General features: G+C 45.0%; 2 protein-coding genes across 2 annotated transcripts in view; one reads left to right on the top strand and one right to left on the bottom strand.

Moving 5' to 3' along the window:
- The window catches only part of Sifa (neuropeptide SIFamide), a 117,629-nt gene that overhangs the window by 43,906 nt on the left and 53,842 nt on the right, over positions 1-19,881 (bottom strand). The window lies entirely within an intron of this gene.
- The window catches only part of LOC144180245 (uncharacterized), a 29,346-nt gene continuing 27,345 nt past the window's right edge, over positions 17,881-19,881 (top strand). Inside the window, exons 1-3 of the mRNA XM_077708625.1 lie at positions 17,881-17,922; positions 18,062-18,162; positions 18,919-19,009. Coding sequence (XP_077564751.1) covers positions 17,881-17,922; positions 18,062-18,162; positions 18,919-19,009 — 234 coding nt within the window. The remainder of the gene's footprint in view (positions 17,923-18,061; positions 18,163-18,918; positions 19,010-19,881) is intronic.

Genomic DNA, 19,881 nt, shown 5'->3' with positions numbered 1-19,881 from the left:
CGCGGCGGGACCTCCCTCTTTGGTTTTTCGCGCGCTAGCCGGTTTTCGTCTTTCTGTTTATCTCTTACTTTGCGGGCTGGCAGCGGTTGCGAGGGGTACGGTTGCGCAATGTTCGCAGAATTCGGAACAGCGGCGGCAGCGTCTCTTTCCAGATGGTTTTAAAGACGATAGTCTTTCTTTGGCCACTTGAGCGCGACAATGTTGGCCTGTCAGTCTGTCTGTCTGTCATAAAGATAATTCATTATTGCAACTTAATATCACGCCCCGCTGTACACATGGGAGCTACTGGGGTCGCCGTTAAGTAGCTTCACGTACATAATGCGCTTTCTCTACAACTGGCCAACTGCCCTGCGATTCAGCCGCGATTCAGCCCGCGATTCAAAACGCGAGTGCGTACGTCCCGTTTCGCTCTCTCCCGTGTACGTGCCTTCGCGCAGTGGGAAGCCCTACGACAATGCACCGTGTAAGACGTTTTCTTCTCGGGCTCCTCTGTCCTGATGTATATGTAATCTCAGTATTTCTAATTAGTTAAACATTTTATTTTTTTCTGTTTAGCCTTTCATTCGAGCCACGACCTAGCTAAGATGTTGCAGTCGACAGGAACATGATTTAAGGCCACGGGAGGACGAACGGACGAACAACCTGGATGGACCGCACCACGACTACGAGTGTGCAGCACGCAGACATGAGGCACCGATGCACTCCACGCCAGCGGTGGTCGACACAGTGCTGACTTCAACGGAACGCTACGTCCTATGCTCTACGAAGAAACAGCAGTTCGTAAGCGCACTACGATTACGAGGGCTACCCTGCTCTGGCCGTAAGGACGACATCATCTTGCGTCTTCTAGAGGACAACGAAGAACGTCGCCATCTCTCCAAACGAACGAATGTGCCAACGCTACTTCAGGCTGCCTCCGACAACAAACGGCAGATGACCCTGCAAGCGGCGCTGTTTGAGAGCAGAAGGCTGCGTGATGAACGAGAAAGTTTTCTGAGACAACTGGCGAGAGTCGGCCGTACGTTTTCCCCGGTACGTGGACTGCACGAGATCCGAGCACAGGCAGAATGCACGACGGCACGCACATGAACGAGATGACGCATGCAAAATTGTGATTGCGTGCTCACCGGACCTTTCCCAGGTAATCGCCACGATTACGGAGACGCATCGAAGGTCAGTGCATTTCTGGCGGGATCACGAACACACGTTACTCTGCTACATCGCCCACGAGCTACATCGCCCACGCGCAGGTCATTCCAGCAACGAGCAACGAGACGCGCAACGTACGCAGCGCGCACGAGCCAGAAGGCACCACGTTCCTGGCACCCGCTCTTCCGCTACAGACGTACACGAACGGAACGCTGAGAGCATGGAACGCAACGGAGCCGGTACGTACATTTTCCGCTCGTGCTGTCCCGGCGCGGGTCCCCGCAACCAACGACATCGCATCCGGATTGGTGGATATGGCCACGACAAGCGAGCAAGACGCACGGCGCCCGAAATGCACCATACGTGGCGAACGACCGCACCCCAATTATAGGGGAGTTTTATAGATAAAACGAGACGCACAGCGCACGAAACGCACCAGAAGTGACGAACGACATCCAACTTGAACCAGTGGAGCTGACCACGGAGAACGAAATGCACAACGCACGGAACGCCACGAAGCCGCAGCACACACGGAGTAAACTGCTGTTCGCGGCATCCTCCGCTCCCACTGCAGGTGCTATCCGGACTTGGCCAGCGAATGTTACAACCGCAGAAATCACCTGGCCACAAGCAACAAAAGACCCAGCGCACGCGGTTCAACCCTACCGGAAAGTACGAGCTCTCCGACACCCGCTGCTCCCGCCCGAGTCCAGCGGACGAACGACATGACACTCGTGCAAGTAGGTCCGTCAACGAGCAAAGACACGGCCAGCGCACGCGGCATGTCCGAGCCAGAATTAACAAGATCACCGGCACCCGCGCTCCGATCGAGACTCACACGAGAAACACCATTTCGTAGAAGAGGACGCAACCGCGAGCAAGCGTACTCGCGATAAACGGATCCTGCTTGTATGGGAGAGATGGCGATTATAGCATTCTCGAAACAACGGGCAAAAGACGAGGCCTTGAGCGACGACACGGACACGGCAAGAACGGCAACGAATGAACCCGATCCAGACGAAGCATCGAATGCCCTGACGATGAAGTCACGCTTGCGACGCCGAGGAATGTGGGACCGAACGGACGGCACGAACTACGCCCGCTTCCCCACCACAACGGTTTCACTTCCAAAACAACCACGGCGACTGCGAGCACGGAGCCGCAACGATTTTGACCGATCAGCCATGCCACCCTACGAAAACGCCCCGCTACCGCACACTAAACGAAAAGCCAAACGGCTCCCGCACCATACGCAACGCACGCGTCAATTCAAGCAACGTCCTCAACGCGCCGAACTATGCCATCCCTACACAGCGCAGCTCACCACCGGACAAACCAGACGACTACGCCCCCACATGCATCAAGCACGCGACGAGCTACACGAACACAATCGCCGACGGAAGCGGCGCAACCAACGCAACGCCGTAAACACTGTCAAGTTCAGGTCTGACGAAGTGAATACCACGGCACACACACAATAAAATCAAGCAGATTTGAAATTCACCGAAACTCAACGAGACGAACAGCCTCTTAACGAAGTTTCTAGTATCTGGAACAACAAAAAACCAACGCCAGCATCGAGCATCTGTGAACAAGCGGACAGTGATCTGGATACGAACGGACGTCAATCTACGCGAACGCTTCGTTGTGCCTGGGGGCAGGCGCATTTCGGATTCAGAGCACGATTAGGATACGTATCAGCGCGCCCGGAAACGAAAACGGACGACAAAAGCTGCCACCCGAAGACGCGCAGAAAAACGCAGTTTACGGCCACGGCCGCACCGACAAGCCCCGAGCTCCCCTGAGCCCGACCCGGCCTGAGAACAAGACGAGACGCCAGGCGCAACGCGAGTGCTTACGTTCCGTTTCGCTTTCTCACATGTGCAGTGTACTTGCCTTCGGACAGTAAGTCGCCCAACAACAGTGCACCGCGTCAGACGTTTTCTTCCTCTGTCCTGATTTATATGTAACCTGTGTTTTTCTAATCAATTAAACAATTTATTTCTTCTACTTTGTCTTTCATTCGAGCTACGACCTAGCTAACAGTGCAGATAAGTTGATTATTCGTGAGTAATACAAATTGAGTACTCATGAGTACTGATTGAGTACTCATGAGTGCAGAATGAGTAGTACTCGTGAGTGCAGAATGAGTAGTACTCGCGAGTGCCGAATCAGTAGTACTCACGAGTAGTACTCATGAGCAGTAGTACTCATTGAGTACTCATGAGTACAGAGTGAGTACTCATGAGTACAGATTCAGTACTCATGAGTACAGATTGAGTACGAATACTCGTGAAGACAAATGAGTTTGAGTACAAGTGAGTACGATTACAAATGAGTATTTGATGAGTGAGTACGAGTGATTTTGTGAACAGACGAACTTTTGAGTCTGAGTTTGATTGAGTACAGCGTAAATAAAAAAAAATGTGATTGAGTTTGAGTGAGTTCTTTCTGTTTTGCCGACTAACCAATCTTGCAAGTCTTCTGATTACCATCCGACCTGGGTAAGCACTAGCTATGGATGGTCAAACTAAGAAAGGACTTGCAATGTCAATTCCAAGTCTCTCGCAGTGCAGACACAATACTTGAATTACTACTCTCCCACTTTGAGCTGCCTCCCATACAAAATCAAGTCGAAATCTCCATAACAACCAAGCCTACTACTTAACACCTTTGCCCCATTTCCCTTACATTCGGTATGGAAAAATTATTCAGCACGTTGATCACGCACGTCCGATCGGGAACCTTTACCTGGCTGGAGCATTACCGGAGCGATTCATCAATATACACTAATTGAACAAACTATATATCTGCAGGGTCCGATTTCTGAATTTTCTCGGTGTTTAGCCAGCCTGCTTGACTGAATTCCAAGAGGTCGACTGCTCGTACTTACTTTCCGAATTTCTAACAGTGGAGCTGTGGTAGCTGGCGGTAATATGTGGCGCGTAACGCGTAACCCGTAGCGCGTTAAAAATACTAAGAACACGTCGAGCGCTCGCGGCAACCGCCGAACGTCCCCGGCACACACAGTGGTTCTAGCAAAAACAAATCGTCGAAAACCCCAAGGAGCGCCTCGCGTTGCCTGGAAACCAACAACGTCACAGCTGACACAACACCTCCAGGGAACTTCGACGCGACTCCAGGAGGGCAGCGCATGCGTCGTGCACGTCGGCGCCACTGCTGCGACCCAGCTGGCGTCAAGCGCTTTTAGCATGACGAAGATGACGATATCCATGCATATTACGATGACGACTACTAGCACAGTGCAAAGCGGCGACGAAACATGTAAATAAACAATTTCAAACTTGTACAAAGGCGTGGTTAAGGGTCCTTCAGTGCTCACGTACAAAGAAATCCTGCAGGTCTGCTATGGGTCAACGCTTGCGCGACTTAGTGCAAGCTTCGCTAGTTTTTTTTTCTGTTTTAAAACAGCTGGGTAACCTTTGTACTTTCAATAAAATCTACGCTTATTGTATTCTTTGTCATTGTTTGAGACCAAAAGTGATGCCCGACTCCAACATTTTGAAAATCTGACCTTTGCTGAACTTAGTTGACAACCTCGGAATTAACACAGCAGTCGGTAAAGGGGTGTCAGTTAGATCTCGTTGTGAACAGCAGCCCTGCTTATGACGCCAAATCAATCAACAGGGCAATCATTAACACCTTGCACAAATTCCGTATCTGCTTACCATTCTACATCGTTTGTTTAGTTTTTACGGCTGTCAAGTTGAAATACACTTCACAATATTCAAATATTCGCCCTGCAACCGTTATAATCCATTAAAAGTGGTCATTTAGGTTTTAAATGGCCATTTACAGTGGAAGTAAATCTCCTGCACTTTATGGGTACTACTTCTCGTCCAAACGTATAAGCGACACTCGCGAAAGACAGGCCTGGCTGGCGGCTGTGATTCGATCATAATAATACGTTGGCGAAGCGTTCGCTTCCGGGAACGAGATCAACAAAATGAGAAAGTGCCAGCACAATGCGGCACGGTGCATGGTACGCAGTGTATCATACGGTACATAGACTGCAATAACTCCCTAATAACGTCCCAGATTGTTTGTGGCCCTACAGCAACTATATACCATATTTTACATATTCTGCTATCTACTTATTATCTCTAACATTTGTAAAAAGCGTTCTGCGTCACCGCAGCGTCGTCAAAGTATCCATCGGCGTAAATCTACAACTTAATGCAATGCGCTGGTGTTCTCTACGGAAGGGAAAGGGAAATAGCCCTAATTTCTGGTCAGAGCTAGGTATATAAACTTAGAAAATAGGCAGCGATCTTTAGCTTCATGCTTGCAATGCACGAAGTGTTTGGTTTCGCGGCTGTGCGGCCAGAAATTCTTAATAAGGGTTTGATCACATAACAGCTTCGTAAACAAGTACAGAAACACCTCCTCATACCGAAATCGCTTTACTCGCAATATCGCCTTATTCGAAATTTCTCCTGGTTCCAACCCAAACACATGCATTTTAGGCCGCATTACTCGAAGCGCACAAAGAGCTTGACCCGCTTAGAGCGAAGTGGCGATCGGAGGCGTCGCCAAGCGGCGGCGACCCAGCGGCGAATCAGGCTGTCAACATAGCGAGTCAGTGCAATCTGCTGTTTCACCGGCGATTGTCTCGAGCCGGTCATGCTGTATTCTTGCCATCCGACTTAAGACAAACGGTCCAAATGTGTTGTCGGGCCATTGAATCTTGTTCCTAAATGGTGCGCCAAAACCGACACTCGTTCCATAGAATCAGCAGTGTCGTCGACAACAGCGCGCCAAAAAACTTCTTTGTCGCTTACTTAACGGCTGCACAGCTCGGGAAAAAATTGCCGAGTGATCATGCAAAGCCCCTAGTGCAAGACCGGTCGGTTTTCATGATTGCGCTGTGTGCCCACAATGAGCGGTTAATAGTATTTTAGCTCAACAGACACAACGTAAAGCTCTAGCCACTACGTTTGCGGAGTTTTCCAGCTCGAAACTCTCTGAGCGTTCCGTGACGCCCGCACGCCCCGTATAAAACTGGTCGCTGCCACTTTCATGTACGGCGACCCCTGAGTCATGTAATGCTTGGCCAAATTGGAGCAGGGGTTGATAGTGCCCAGCAAAAACTTGAAACAGCCAAAGCTGGCTGCCTTTTTTGTACTTGAATAAAGTTTAGCTTCACAAAATATATTGTGCCTTGATTCCTCACAGCTGTGGCGAGATTAAAGCTCAAATGCTTTAGCTTTTCTCGAGTTCTCGCTTATATCAAAACGCTGCTTATAACGAACCTTTTTGCATTCCCGTCGACTTCGTTATAATGAGGGATTACTCTAATTCATTTGACTCACTGTACCTCTTCCTAAATAGGTTCTTCCTAATCACGTGTGTCTTTGTTCACTAGCGGAAGAAAACCCTTCGTTGAAACAATGCTTGATGAAGACAAATGATTTTATGCTGATGTCAACAACTTCAGCTCAATTTTAGGAAGGCGGAAGTTCAGACTGGTAGCGTCAACTGTTCCTGACAAGCGACGAATATACTTAGTAAACAACTTTATCTTCGAAACTATCGCATCACGGGCCGCAGATCCTTTTGAGACTCCTATAATGTACAAGAGCATAAAACCAGGGCTGCAATCAACGCTAACGTCTTTGGTACTAGACGCATCTGCTGTCCGGACATCGGGCGCGCTACCATAGGGTTGCGCTTGAAAGACACTGCAGAAAAAAAAGACACTGCAGAAACCATCCTTAGCAGCCCCCTGGCATTTGTTCTTGAGACTCGGTTATACAGTGTGCCTCGACGTGATTACAAATCCTCCCAGTTTCAAATGATGGGTAAGGAACGAAGTGTTTATTTCGTCTCGAAATATGTGTCAGAGGCAGAGAGAAATAATGATGTGCTAAAAAGCCTAAATGAGCTAATACCGTGGAAGATAAAGTAGCTTGAGCTGTAATTGTCCTAGAAAAGTGCAGACTTCGATTATAGGGGAATCCGATAAGCATTCGTACATTCTGTGTTTTCAAAACTGCGCGGTTATTTAACGCCATGATAATAATCTGCAACTCCAGTCTCCTAAAATCAAGGCTGCGCGAGAAAGCTGTGGATGGCCCCAAAACGAAATCATTTTCAGCAGATAATAAATATTCCCTCGTAAGCTGCATCCTATTCCCTAAAACTGATAGCCGCTATAATTTACGAGAAATGTCTGCAGAAACAATGCTTATTTATGATTGAGTTATTTAAACTTAATTTTTTGATCCTATAATGGTGCCTTTGGTGCCATGTCACGCCGTAATCAAATCACTGGGTTTGTTTCGAACTGCATTACTTCTTACATTGAAACTATGACGTAGAGGTATGGGGTTGCTGTAATTACGTTCTAGACTGTTTCGCTAGGTGCCCAGTAGTACCCGTCCGTAAACGCCTCCGTTTTATCTATTCGAAAACACGTCCCGACAGTATGTCCTTGTTGAATGGGATCTGGCAGATGCTGTCCATGTGAACAAAGTAGACAATATTTCAGGGGCACTAGAAGCGCTCGAAAGTTTTCATGAATAGCGGTAAAGGAAACTAAATTTTCCATCAAAACCAGCGTCTATTTAGCCTGGCTTACCTGCTACTGCTGGTATTAGGAAAACTAATGAACAAGCAAACAACAAGAAATGTGCAGAAATTCAGAGAAATGTGTACTAATGCGCAGCATCCTTTTGAAGCTTGTATACGTTTTGAGTTCTTTACAGCTATATTTGGTTGTCAGTAGCCAAAAACTTTGAATTCTGTTATTGTTCTTCAGTTATTTTTTTCTTTCCTCTCCTCAATTCTGTAAAGATACACCACTGAAGCGGTTAATTGCATTTACTTCGCTGATTACTTTCTGCGCGCACATGCATGGCGTAATGCAGGGTTGGCAGGACTGGCTATTTTTATTCCTATTTCCACCGTCCTTATGTTGAGCTTTTGTTTTTTGGAGGAGATGTGCAAGTCGCATGTATTGGACTTCGACAAATAACTTTCGGAAACTTTTTATTTTTTGATATTTGGTATTTTTTGTTTTTGAAAATTCCGTTCGACAAATTATCTCCGTTCATGCTATTACAGCCAATAAATGTGTTACTTCCGCCATTGCACATTTCTGTAAAATTGCAGGGCGTTGCATGCTTTACTTATTTTAGCTATGTTTATTCCTATTTTTAATGTGTTTTCTGGACGTTTTTAATTCAGTTTTCATTTCTTGGGTAGATGTACAAGGTGCATATTTTTTTTGTCAGTTCATTTTGTGACAAATATATTTTTTCATGTTTCGGTTTTTGTGATTTTTCAAAATTCTGTTCGACCAACCGTCTTTACTTACGCTATTATATAGAATAAATGGGTTATTCCAGCCAAATATGCATTTTTGTGCAAATGCAGGGCGTTACATGGTCCCAGAGGTTGGGGTACTCGCAAAGAATGCTGCTCATTAAAGCAGGTATAATTTTACAGAACCTCTAAAATGCCATTACAAAATAAAACAATTGCGTAGGCTTGATCATATACTTGCAAGGAAGTGTGACCCGTCATTGGACGGATAAGCTATTTCCTACTACACTCTTAATCTGGTTCCACGTAAGATCCACTTAGTAACTGGAACTTTTTTGCAAAAAAGTTCCAGTTATATAATTGGAACCGTGTTCCACATATCCTGAAAATTAAGTGGAACAGTGCACCACATATTTTTGCAACTAAATTATGTGGATCGGTGTTCCAAATAAAAGTATGCGGATCACAGGCCGTACCAACGTGGTATGGTCTCTAAGAGCCTGTCCGCGCTGGAGACCTGAACTATTTTTCCCTGTTGATGTTTTAAATACACGAAGCCTACAGAAAAAGAATATTGATTATGAATCCTATATATTCTAAATTCGTCGTCAACGTAGGAACATTCTGAACCTTCTAAGAAGCATCTAGAAAAAATATTTACGTAAGCAATTTTAGGGCTTTCATTTTGTTTGTATTTTTGCTATACTTTTTGCCTGACAAAATGGCCACGGCAAACCATAAATGGTTCACAGAAGGAGTTGTCCGATCCCGTACTCCAGCACAGTGGAAACAAGTAGAAAAGGAACCCCAGCAAGAAACTGAGAAACCGTTGAAAAAAACTCAAATTTTCTGGTTGACCACCCAGGCTGCGCATATAACTGCCGAAACTGTTTTTTTTTTTTTCAATTTGGAACCAATCATATACGAATTGAAAGACGAGGCTGTGTCTCGAGTCCAAGCTGAAGTCAGGAGATTTGTCTCGAGTCCACGCTGCAGTCAGGAGATTACAATTAACACAAAGTTGCTAGGGAAAAAATCCAAAAAAATCGAAAGAATTGTCCAGAAATGCGTATTCTTATGCCGCTTTTCTAGAGTGTGAGATCTTTACAGCCTCAGTGCTCGGTTTTTCAGAATTCTGTACGACCACTTATCGCCATTTACGCTATTATAAAGATCAAAGGTGTTACTTCCCCCATACCTGAATTTTTGTGGAAATGCCGGCAGTTACACGTTTCGCCATTCTCGCTATTTTTTTCAATTTTTTGTTTTTGTTGTTACAAAATCCTGTTCGACCAATAATCTCCATTTGCGCTATTGTAATGAATGTAGTAGTTACTTCCACCAAATCTGTTTCTGCACCATGGAAATGCAGGGCGTTACACAGGCTCGCCATTGTCACCATTTTTACTATTTTCTTATTTTTGTTGTTTTTAAAATTCTGGCCCACCAATTATCTCCATTTACGCTATTGTAGCTATTAAAGGATTACTTGCGCCAAATCAGCATTTTTGTGGAAATGCAGCGCGTTACACAGTCGTGGCGGTGGGGGTTCTGGCAAATAATGAAAGTGGGGGCTCTTAGTCTACTGAAGTGCATACAGGTCGATCGCCTTTTGGCTTCCTGTCCCGATACTTATCAAGGATTAATTTACTTCTACAGCGTGTATGCGCTTCCTTGCTTTCGGTTCTGTGTCTTCAGGCGTAACTACTTTGTCATTCGTACTGGCGGCACTTAACGCCTCAGCGTCCCCAGAATCAGAGTTCTAAATGGCTGGCGTGCACCCGTCCTACTCACGGGCCGCCACGCTCACTTGTCAGGCTACGTCAACAACGTACGTACTCTGCTAACATTCATTTTACCGAACACAGCGTTTACTCTTTACTGTGTTTATTCATTAATGTGTTTACTCCTTAACGTGTTTACAGTCTTGACTCTTTAATGTGTTTACTCGTTAGAGCGGCGACCATTTTCTGCAGCGGACAACAACGAGACTGCCGCATTGCGCACATCAAAGTAGTTAAGGCCTTTGGAATAAATAAATTCCCACTAGGTAAGACGAACAACAGCGCAGGGTATGAGTATAATCACTCGCTAACTTGGAAAACTGGCTACTTGTTTTGGCGCATTTACGGGTAAACCCATACTGCTATAGGCCGGAGCAACAAAACTCTTCAGGGCATGTTTTCAAGGCAACAACCAGGCGATAATTCCCACACGCCTTTACTTCTGCATTGCATTTCCGCGGCTTTCTTCGTTTTCGTTTCTTCGTCTTGTGGCGCGAGTCACCTCGACGGGCTTCGTTACAGGCGTGTGTTTCTACCTCCGTTTTTGTTTCTTCGTTCTTGGCGCGATTACTTCAACGGGCAAACCTGACACACTTCCCGCCACAGGTCCCCGGAATTAGAGTCAAGCGCGGCCAGGGTATATCTGCTTGACTGATGTTCCATCAAGTTCCCGTGTCACGCGGCACGCACTATTCTGACTTGGGTTACAATACTGCCAAGGTGTAAAAAAGGCTTTCGCCTTCACAAAGTTTATAATGTTCTAACCATCCCCTCTAATTTTTTTGTTTAATTTGATGAAAAGCATGCTTTTCCATGCCATGCATTGCCCTGCCATCGCATCCCATCCCATGCCATCCAATCCCATCCAACCCAATCCAATCCAATCCATTCCAAGACATCCAATCTATTCCAAAACATCCATCCATCCATCCATCCATCCATCCATCCATCCATCCATCCATCCATCCATCCATCCATCCATCCATCCATCCATCCATCCATCCATCCATCCATCCATCCATCCATCCATCCATTCATTCATCCATCCATCCATCCATCCATGCATCCGTCAATCCATCCATCCGTGCATTCGTCGGTCCGTCCGTCCGTCCACCCGCCCGTCCTTTGAACGTGCTAGCGAAAATTTGCAATGGAAGGTCCATTGGATGGTTAACTCTCGGAAACTTTCACTTTGCCCATTACCCCTTTGAACTTTTTTCAGTTCTTTACCGTTTTCTCCGTCATTGGCTCTTTCGTCTCTTTCTGTATCCTTTTTATGTATGGCGCGGCCTTCTCATCCGGCCAAAGGTGTAAACTAAAAAAAATGTGACTAGAACTGCAGAGCTGTACTCACTGGAATGAATATATTTCTGTCGGAATTTCATAAACTTTCTTTGATCCCGAGCCTTCATCAATACCTCAAAACATTCCTTTTGTGGGAACGAAATAAAATATACAGTATTGGGGTATTTGCAAACCTCAAGTATGAAGTAATTAGGATCCTTCCTCCATACAAGATTTTTTTAATATCCCGGGGAGAAATTTATCAAGCCCGAAACACAAACACCGCAACACATTAGCTGTTGTCTTCATAATTGGTTGTATCGCATTAATATCCCGGGGAGAAATTTATCAAGCCCGAAACACAAACACCGCAACACATTAGCTGTTGTCTTCATAATTGGTTGTATCGCATTCATCTCCAAATAATTTGATCAAGGCTAAATGTTCCCTTTTTTTCTGGAGGGATGGTTTTTTGTGATGAAACTGAAGCAAAATTATACCTGATTACATTGGTTGGTAATAGGAAAGTAAGCTTCCTCATACTAAGCGCTAGCAAATACACAAGGCGTAAGGGTGCGCCTAATTGGATAGAGCCTTTATTTCTCCCGAACTCTGAATGAAATTTTAAACCACTGACAAAATCAAAGTTGTAAAAATTGCATTAGAAATTGCAACTTATCTGTAAACCGGAACAGCGTCCGCCACATTTCTTTCAGAAGGAATACCACTATAACGAAAAGGCTTCCAATGGATAGAATGGTACTCTGTAGCGCTTCAGGAAGCACTTTGAATAATTGTCGCAGCCGCACTCTTTTATTTTGCATCCCAGTTAGACTGCAAAGACATATTGCAGATGAAAACAAGCGCCGTGCAAAGCATTACGCAACACAATATCGTCGGATGTAAAAAAGGGTGGCACCAGAAGCAAATTTTTGGTTTTGTCATTTGAGGTTTCCACTAATATACTTAAAAGTGATCAATTTTAGTGCAATTTATATTGCCTGATGAGAAAATTTTTTCGTCGCGGAAATTTATTCCGTCGGGGACACAAGCTGAAAACCTGAAGCTTCCTCACAAAGCCATGTCTTTTTGAGACCTCACTGACCAGCTCGTATCGTGTCCTGAAGTGACTGCAGCCTTCTCGAAACGTTTAACGTTCAAGTAGTTTTCACATTTCCCTTCAATTGAACTCCGCCATTTTGTGGAAAAATTACCGCCGGAACAACTTTCTGCTTTACAATACTCGTATACTTACTAAGCCTTGTAGGTCTACGTTATCTCAGGAGGACAATCACATACACCTTCAAACGAAGTAAAGCACTTAAACCCCTATAACATCTTTCGAAATTGAAAGAATATTTTTATTACACCGAGGCGGGCTGCACGACTACAACTTTGATACAAATGTCAGCCGGAGTGCTACAATCGGCGGCAGACAATATCTCAATCACGTGCGAGGCAAATGCCGCCATGACAGGCCGCAGTATGTACAGACAAGCAAGAACGTTCCTCCAGATCGCAGCGCTGATTTCGTATGTCTAATAAACAACCGTCTTTGCTATACAAACCCGCGGTACGTGATTCGATGGTTGCAAAGATATTGATGCATAGCCAGAAATTGTGGTATTTGCCTTGAATCAGTTTACGCAACCAACTTTAGTTTAATATTGCAACAAAACAGATAGCTGGGAGAGTCTGTGGCTATTCATGTTGAAGCGTTACAACGCAAACGCACGAAGGACGCAGAAAAATGCACGAGACGGGTGGTGTTCGTGCTTTCCTGAAACTAAACCAAAGCTGTCATTATCATTAAAAAACTTCTATCTTCACCAAACATTGTATCAATAAAGGACTAGCCTTGACATAGTGAACTCAGGTCTACGTGATTTGGTCGAAGCAGCTTCAGAAAACTTTCCACGAGTCAAGTTATTGATCGCATTACGAGGTGGTCATGGGATCGCAATGCTACTTAAGGGATTCTTCGTGGAGTCCCGACAACAAGCCCCCTGGGTATCACAAACATGCACTTCAAGATAGCTGCTTTTCCGGTAAGGATTTTTTTTTTTCTGATTCTTGTAAGAAGTCGTTATACTTTCGTTTCACTTCCTGTATACCTGTCGCAGACGCCCTGTTAAGTCCAGTAAGTTGGAGGTTTAGTCGAAAGACTGGACGTTCCTGTAATGCAGAACGATTTTTAAAAGCGCTACCAGTTAGAGCTAGCGAGCACAAGGCTACCACGATGGTATGGCTGTTGTGAGACCAGGAACACTTCGTTACGTCGTTAAGAAGTTATCAGCTACTAACCGCTGTGTTGGAGTTACCGTGTGAGTTTTGCTGCAAAGTGCAGTCATACGGCCAATCAAGTGTGTCTGCGCCGTCTGCCATATCTCTTTTGTCACTAAACTTAGAGCTCATAAAACGAAGGTCGTTTTTCTGCTTAACATAGTCATTGCAAAACATATATGACAATTTTTTATTCGCTGCTAGGAATGTTTACGGATGGGTTCTCAAATAACAGACAATGTATTCAACTTGCAATACCACAAACTTGATCAACAGCTGCGAATTTGGTTCGGAATGTTAACGACCCCTCTGCAACTCAATGCTACGTAGTAATCAGGGCTGCTGTTCATGACAAATCCTACCTGACAGTACACTGACTTCTTTAATAGTTCAGAGGTCAAAACTAGGTTTAGAAGAGGCCTGCTCCTTGTATATTCGAATGAAGCGTAACTTGTAGCATTCAATGAAAGCGGGAATAACAAGACGCGGAGTTTCGTTCGAAATAAAACGGGCTGACGAGTCGCCTTTAAAAAAAAGCAAAGAAAATAAGGGCTAGCTGCTGACCTCCCATTACAGAAGCGAGCATCTTAATCCTACAAACAACTGCGAGGATTTGTTCCATATTGGTTATCTTCCTGATTATATCCATCTTTCCGCGAACCCTGCTGTGTGAATCGCATCGTTTTTGTTCTGTCGACCCCGCATGGTCTCGCAGGGTTATGTTATCCCTCGGTGTAAGCGGGCCGTTTCGTCATTTTTCCTTTGTTGATTATACAGGCCATTCTGGGTTACATTTTCTGTGGCGAACAAATGCGTTCCGCTCATCCCTATATAACATTCCCAATACAATTGGAGCTTTCTAGAACAGACTGCGCTCCAAGATCAATGCATGCCGATCAAACGCCACGGGCAGCGGGAATTGAGGCGCCGTAGTCAACCATATATCTTCAACGATTGATTGTGGGGCTAAACGCGCCATAGTTACTGATGCGCTATGAGGTGTGCCATAGTGGAGCGCCCCGGAATAATTTGGACCACCTGGGGATCTTTAAAGCGTACTGAAATCTCGACACACGGAGCGTTTTTTTTTTTTTTTGCTTTTCGCTTCCAACAGAATAGCAGCCACCGCGGCCGGGATCAAACCTTTTTTCTTAGGATCAGCAGCACAATGCCTTAGCCGGTGAGCATCGCGGTGTGTCAACTATTGCTTGAAGCCTGCATATGCTTCACCATGCCTGTTTCCGTTCGGAAAAAAAGACCGTGTAACGCCCTGAATTTCAACAAAAATGCAGATTTGGTGGATGTGACACCTTTATTTCTAATAATAGCTCAAATGGGTGGAATTGGTTGGACATAATTTTGAAAAGTAAAAAAAAAACAAGACAAGTAGAAAAATGAATTGGTAACGGAAAGGATTTCACAAAATAGAAACTATGCATCTTATACATCTACACCAAAAACCAAAGAATAAACAAAAAAAGGTCCGCAAAACAACGACAAAAAACGAATGAAAAAATACCGAAAATGGTCCGTGTAACGCCCTGCATTCCTACAAAAATGCAGAATTGGTGAAAGTAAAAAGTTTAATCGTTATAATACCGTAAATGGAGGTAATTGGTCGCACAGAACCTTGAAAAACCATAAAATATGGAGAAGTAAAATTTTAACAAATATGATCTTACAAAAACGAAAATATGGATCTTATACATCTTTCCATAAAGCCGAAGTCCAAACAAAAACATCCGCAAAAGAACTTTAGAAGTACGAGTAAGAAAATAGCGTAAACGAATCAACTCTGCTGTACGCCTTGCATCTTCGAAAAAAAAACATAATTAGCGAAGTAAAGACATTTCGTCACCGTAATGGTATATATTTACATCATTGCAAAAAACAAGCAACAGGAAAGTTAAAAAAGAAAATAATAAAACGTCTTTCGCTAGTCATAGCCATATTTGGCTGTAAATAATTCACACTCCACACAAGCGGCATAAGAATGGTATGCATTTGTAAAGAATTCTCCCAATTTTTTCAGATATTATTGCGTTTGAGCGCGACGACGTTACTCATGGGCTATGAGGCGCGTCGTAGGGGAGGGGGGAGGATTGATTTATACTCCCGCTACACTAGGGCCCGAATGCCATTTAAAATAAATGTCACTTCGCTCAAATGGTATGCTTCAAATGCCGTTCAGAATCCATCGTGCTCTACTACAATTTCGATGGCCTTTGAAAGCCTTAACAATCGCTCGCCGTGCTGCACGGCACTCCTGGTGATGAGTTGTTTTTACACAATAATGCAACAATCGAATTTAGCGGCAGTCTTTGGCATGAAAATGATATCAATTTATCAATAACGTAAGCTCTGACACGGTTTTTGCTTAATTCTGAATCGCAATCGAGGTTTTTTTGTGCTGTCTGACCACACTGGTTTGTCGCTTGCTCGAACCGGTGCTGCGAGTACGGCAATATTACACCTGAATATCACGATTTAAGTGAACGAGAAGTAAACAAAGTCGCACAATTAAGAATATTCTGCTTATTTTAAGTACGGCCGTAATGTATTTGTTTATGCTGACTTGGAACGCTGTGCGCGAGAGTTCCTGAAATAGCATTGGCGAGCCGAAATGTCTCTCTGCGTGCTCATTTGGATCGAATGTCATTTGAACCGAATGGCATTTCAAAAGCCAGGGGAGCAACACAACTCCGCCTTTGAGTGAAATGAGATTTGGTTGAGATGACATTCGGACGCTAGTGTAGCAGGGGTATTGACAACCCGTGAATTTTTAACGTGCGCTAAAATCTTGAGGCATGGAAGTTTTTGCTTGTCACCTCCACCTAAAAACGGTCACCGTTCCAAGCCAGTGGTCCACTACCAAGGACTCGGGAGAAAAAAATAGCAGGGTACCAGGTCTCTCTTGGTAGTGACCGAAGTTACAAAATTCTTGCGAGATTCGTTTACTCTAACCGTGCTTTTAGAAACGCGGTGTGTTCCAAAGCATCGACTGAGTGTGCTTCAGAGCCCTTTTAGAAACAGGAGTGCATATTGGAATAGTAGCGCAGTACAGAAGAACGCGTTCCGATCATCGGAAGAGAAGCCTCGCGGCATTAAATAGGAAGGTAGCAGGAAGGACGAAGGTTGTGCTACGGGAACAGCTTTGCACGTGCGTGCGTGCGTGCGTTCGTGCGGGCGGGCGCGCGGGCGGGCGGGCGAGCACGGGCACTTTCGAGAAAAAAACAGCAGTACAGAACAACAAAGCGTCCCATATATCGTTCAGTGCAAAGCACGAAAAAGAAAATAAAAATTCCATTTCAGCAAAATACATATTGTGAAAAATGGATTAATGCTGGAAGGGAGAGACACCACCGACAAATTGCTTAACTTGGACGTGGATACTGCTGTTGCACGCCCACGCATGCAGCACTCCCGAGAGCCAGATCACTAAAATGTGTAGTGACGAAATGTATAATAAAATAGATTCATATTTTGGGGGTTTAACCCGCGGAAGGTACGCCAAAGCTATGAGGCGTGCCGTAGTGGAGGACTCCGAGTTAATTTGTGGCACCTGGGGATCTTTAACGTGCGCTGAAGCCTCGACGCACGGGCGTTTTCACTCTCCGCCACAATATGACAAGCAGCCACCGCAGCTGAGGTCGAACCCGCGGCCCTGGAATCAGCAGCAACACTCCTTTACCCCTGAGCCACCACGGCGGGTGTATAAAATAGTCACCATAATAACTAAAACTATCGGAACGACTTTCTGAAATTATAGGGACAACAGCTTGCGATAAAATCAACAAATACTGCAGTTATATAATGTCGCAGTTATGTAATATTTCCGCATCAAACCGTACCGCACTCAATAAATTAGCGGAATTTCATAAAATCCCCTCTTTTCGGTATCAAGCTTATTGCTTCGTTTTCGGAAGCATTTAGGGGTGTTGGTGCCGGGTGTATTAACATCGGCATTATTTGTAAGCGCAAATAGATACAAGCACGAAAGTACGCAAAGACCGCAGGGATTGCACTCCCATTTGTGGCTCTTAAAAGTGGCTTGGCGCTCGTGTTCGTGCGCGCTTAAGTGCATGCACTCTCCATGATCAGCAACGGCGGGGCGACACCGTACAGCGTTGCAAGCGTTAGTCTTCGCCTCCGCCCAATAGAATATCAGTGTTTATGCACCCATCACGGATCTGCAAAGAACCGTCCGTTGTGCTTGTCCATTATGCTCGTATGGCGCGGGTATTATCATTTGGTCACCATTTGTCCATCTGCAGTATCCGCCGTGGACAATTGTGTACGAAGAAAATGGCGCCAAGAAGGTGGGCGGCTTCATCGGAAATGCCTTATCTAATATCACGGCGTCTTTGAATTTCACGTAAGTAACAATTAAGCATGCTGTTTCTAAGATCAGGCAAGCTGACAAATGATGCAGACGTCGAGTATGGTTCAGGCGTTACTTTTCTCGCATAAGGTCCTATGCTGGCCCGTGACTCGGGCTTCTAAAAGCCAAGCGAGACACTAAAAGTGCCAGTTATGAAGGAAGGGTGCTTTACTCTATGGCGAATCTAAATTATTAGTGACGCCATGGTAACGTGCTCAGGGAGGCAAAGTAACGAACGATTTAACGCAAATCGGGCATAATTGCGCGCATATGAATTGGCATAGTACGAAGGGGGGGTTGATTCCCACAGAATACGGCAGAGTACAAGTACAGTTGGGTACTGTAATAAGTAGAAATTGAAGCATTGCACTTAGATTGAATTTGATTTAGAACGAACACAAGAAGTACCGTATTTTGTCTGACATTTACTAAGTCATTATCTTATAGTTTTTGCATCCACGACGGAGCGCAACCCTGCGGACACTTGGAGATCTTGGCACCGTGAGAAATAAATGTACCTCACGAAATTCACATTCACATGAGGGTCGTAAAATAATCTTTGCCAAGGCTGTGCAAACCATACATGTTATTTGTGCAGGTTCCGTCTTCATTATGCGAATCGTAATGGTTTTCTGATGTTTGCGTTTACTCTTCAATGGTTCACGATTGTGGCCCACGTCGCCACCCGCTTAGAGAAGCTGGCTCATTGTTTTGAACACTCTTGTTTCGTGTTTCTGTTCTTTTTTGAAGTCAAGAAGTTATTTACCCGTACGATGGCCACTTTGCGGATATTACAGCCAACAGAACGTTTGTCGGATCACTGATGATGATAGACAAGGGGGTAAGTTCCAAGCAATGTACCAGTGTTCTTAAGAAACTAGTGAACCAACGGCAGACTCAACCGATATCATGAACGAACGTTTTCTTCACTGCTGTGCGAAAATCTATTAATCTACTAAAATGCTTTGGCTTCCTACTGAGCCAATTCACAGGCGTTCTGTACTAGCCGCGGCGGACTTTTCTCATAGAAGCCATAAAAGAGAAAGATTAGAGCAACTCCACTCAACGTAAAAGCTGTCAAGTGCGCAGTAGTGATTCGCCAAAGGGGCTGTAGCGCCCTCTCTCAAATAGTTTCAGTATCAGCCTGTCGTTTATACCGAAAGTTGCCAAAAGAGCGCGCTGTAGCCCCTGATTAATGGGATACCAATGAAGTCGGTCAACCATTTTGGGCCAAAGAGCAAGGGAAGGCTACTACAAGCCATTAGCAGAGTAATAGAAAAGAAGGAAATACCGAACAGGTCGCGTACTAGCAGGATGAGCTTAGTCTATAAGGGTAAAGGAGACAAGACTAAGCCAAGCTCGGATAGGCCATTCACCGTCACGTTCGTTCTATACAGATTGGGAATGCAGGCAGTGAAATTCGAACTAGAGCAATGGGTTGAAGGGAATATAGTGCTAGGGGAACTTCAAAATGGGTTTCGAAACGACAGAAGGCTAGATGACAACATATTTGTAGTAAGCGAATGCATAGAGGTGGCGAAGATGAAAAACCGACCTTTGTGGTTAGCCGTTCTGGACATTAAAGCGGCTTATGATAATGTAGACAGGGAATGGCGGTGGAGTATCCTGGAGGACGAGGGAGTGGGGGCAGAATTTATTAACTTACTCAGGGAGCTACACCAGGAGAACCAATGGCAAATAGTGTGTGAGGGG

The sequence above is a fragment of the Haemaphysalis longicornis genome, unplaced genomic scaffold (assembly GCF_048455015.1).
Source record: "Haemaphysalis longicornis isolate Haplotype H1 unplaced genomic scaffold, Haemaphysalis longicornis Haplotype H1 scaffold_4, whole genome shotgun sequence".
Lineage (NCBI taxonomy): Eukaryota > Metazoa > Arthropoda > Arachnida > Ixodida > Ixodidae > Haemaphysalis > Haemaphysalis longicornis.
Note: the sequence above shows the minus strand (reverse complement) of the source record. Positions and strands in the feature narration are given on the sequence as shown.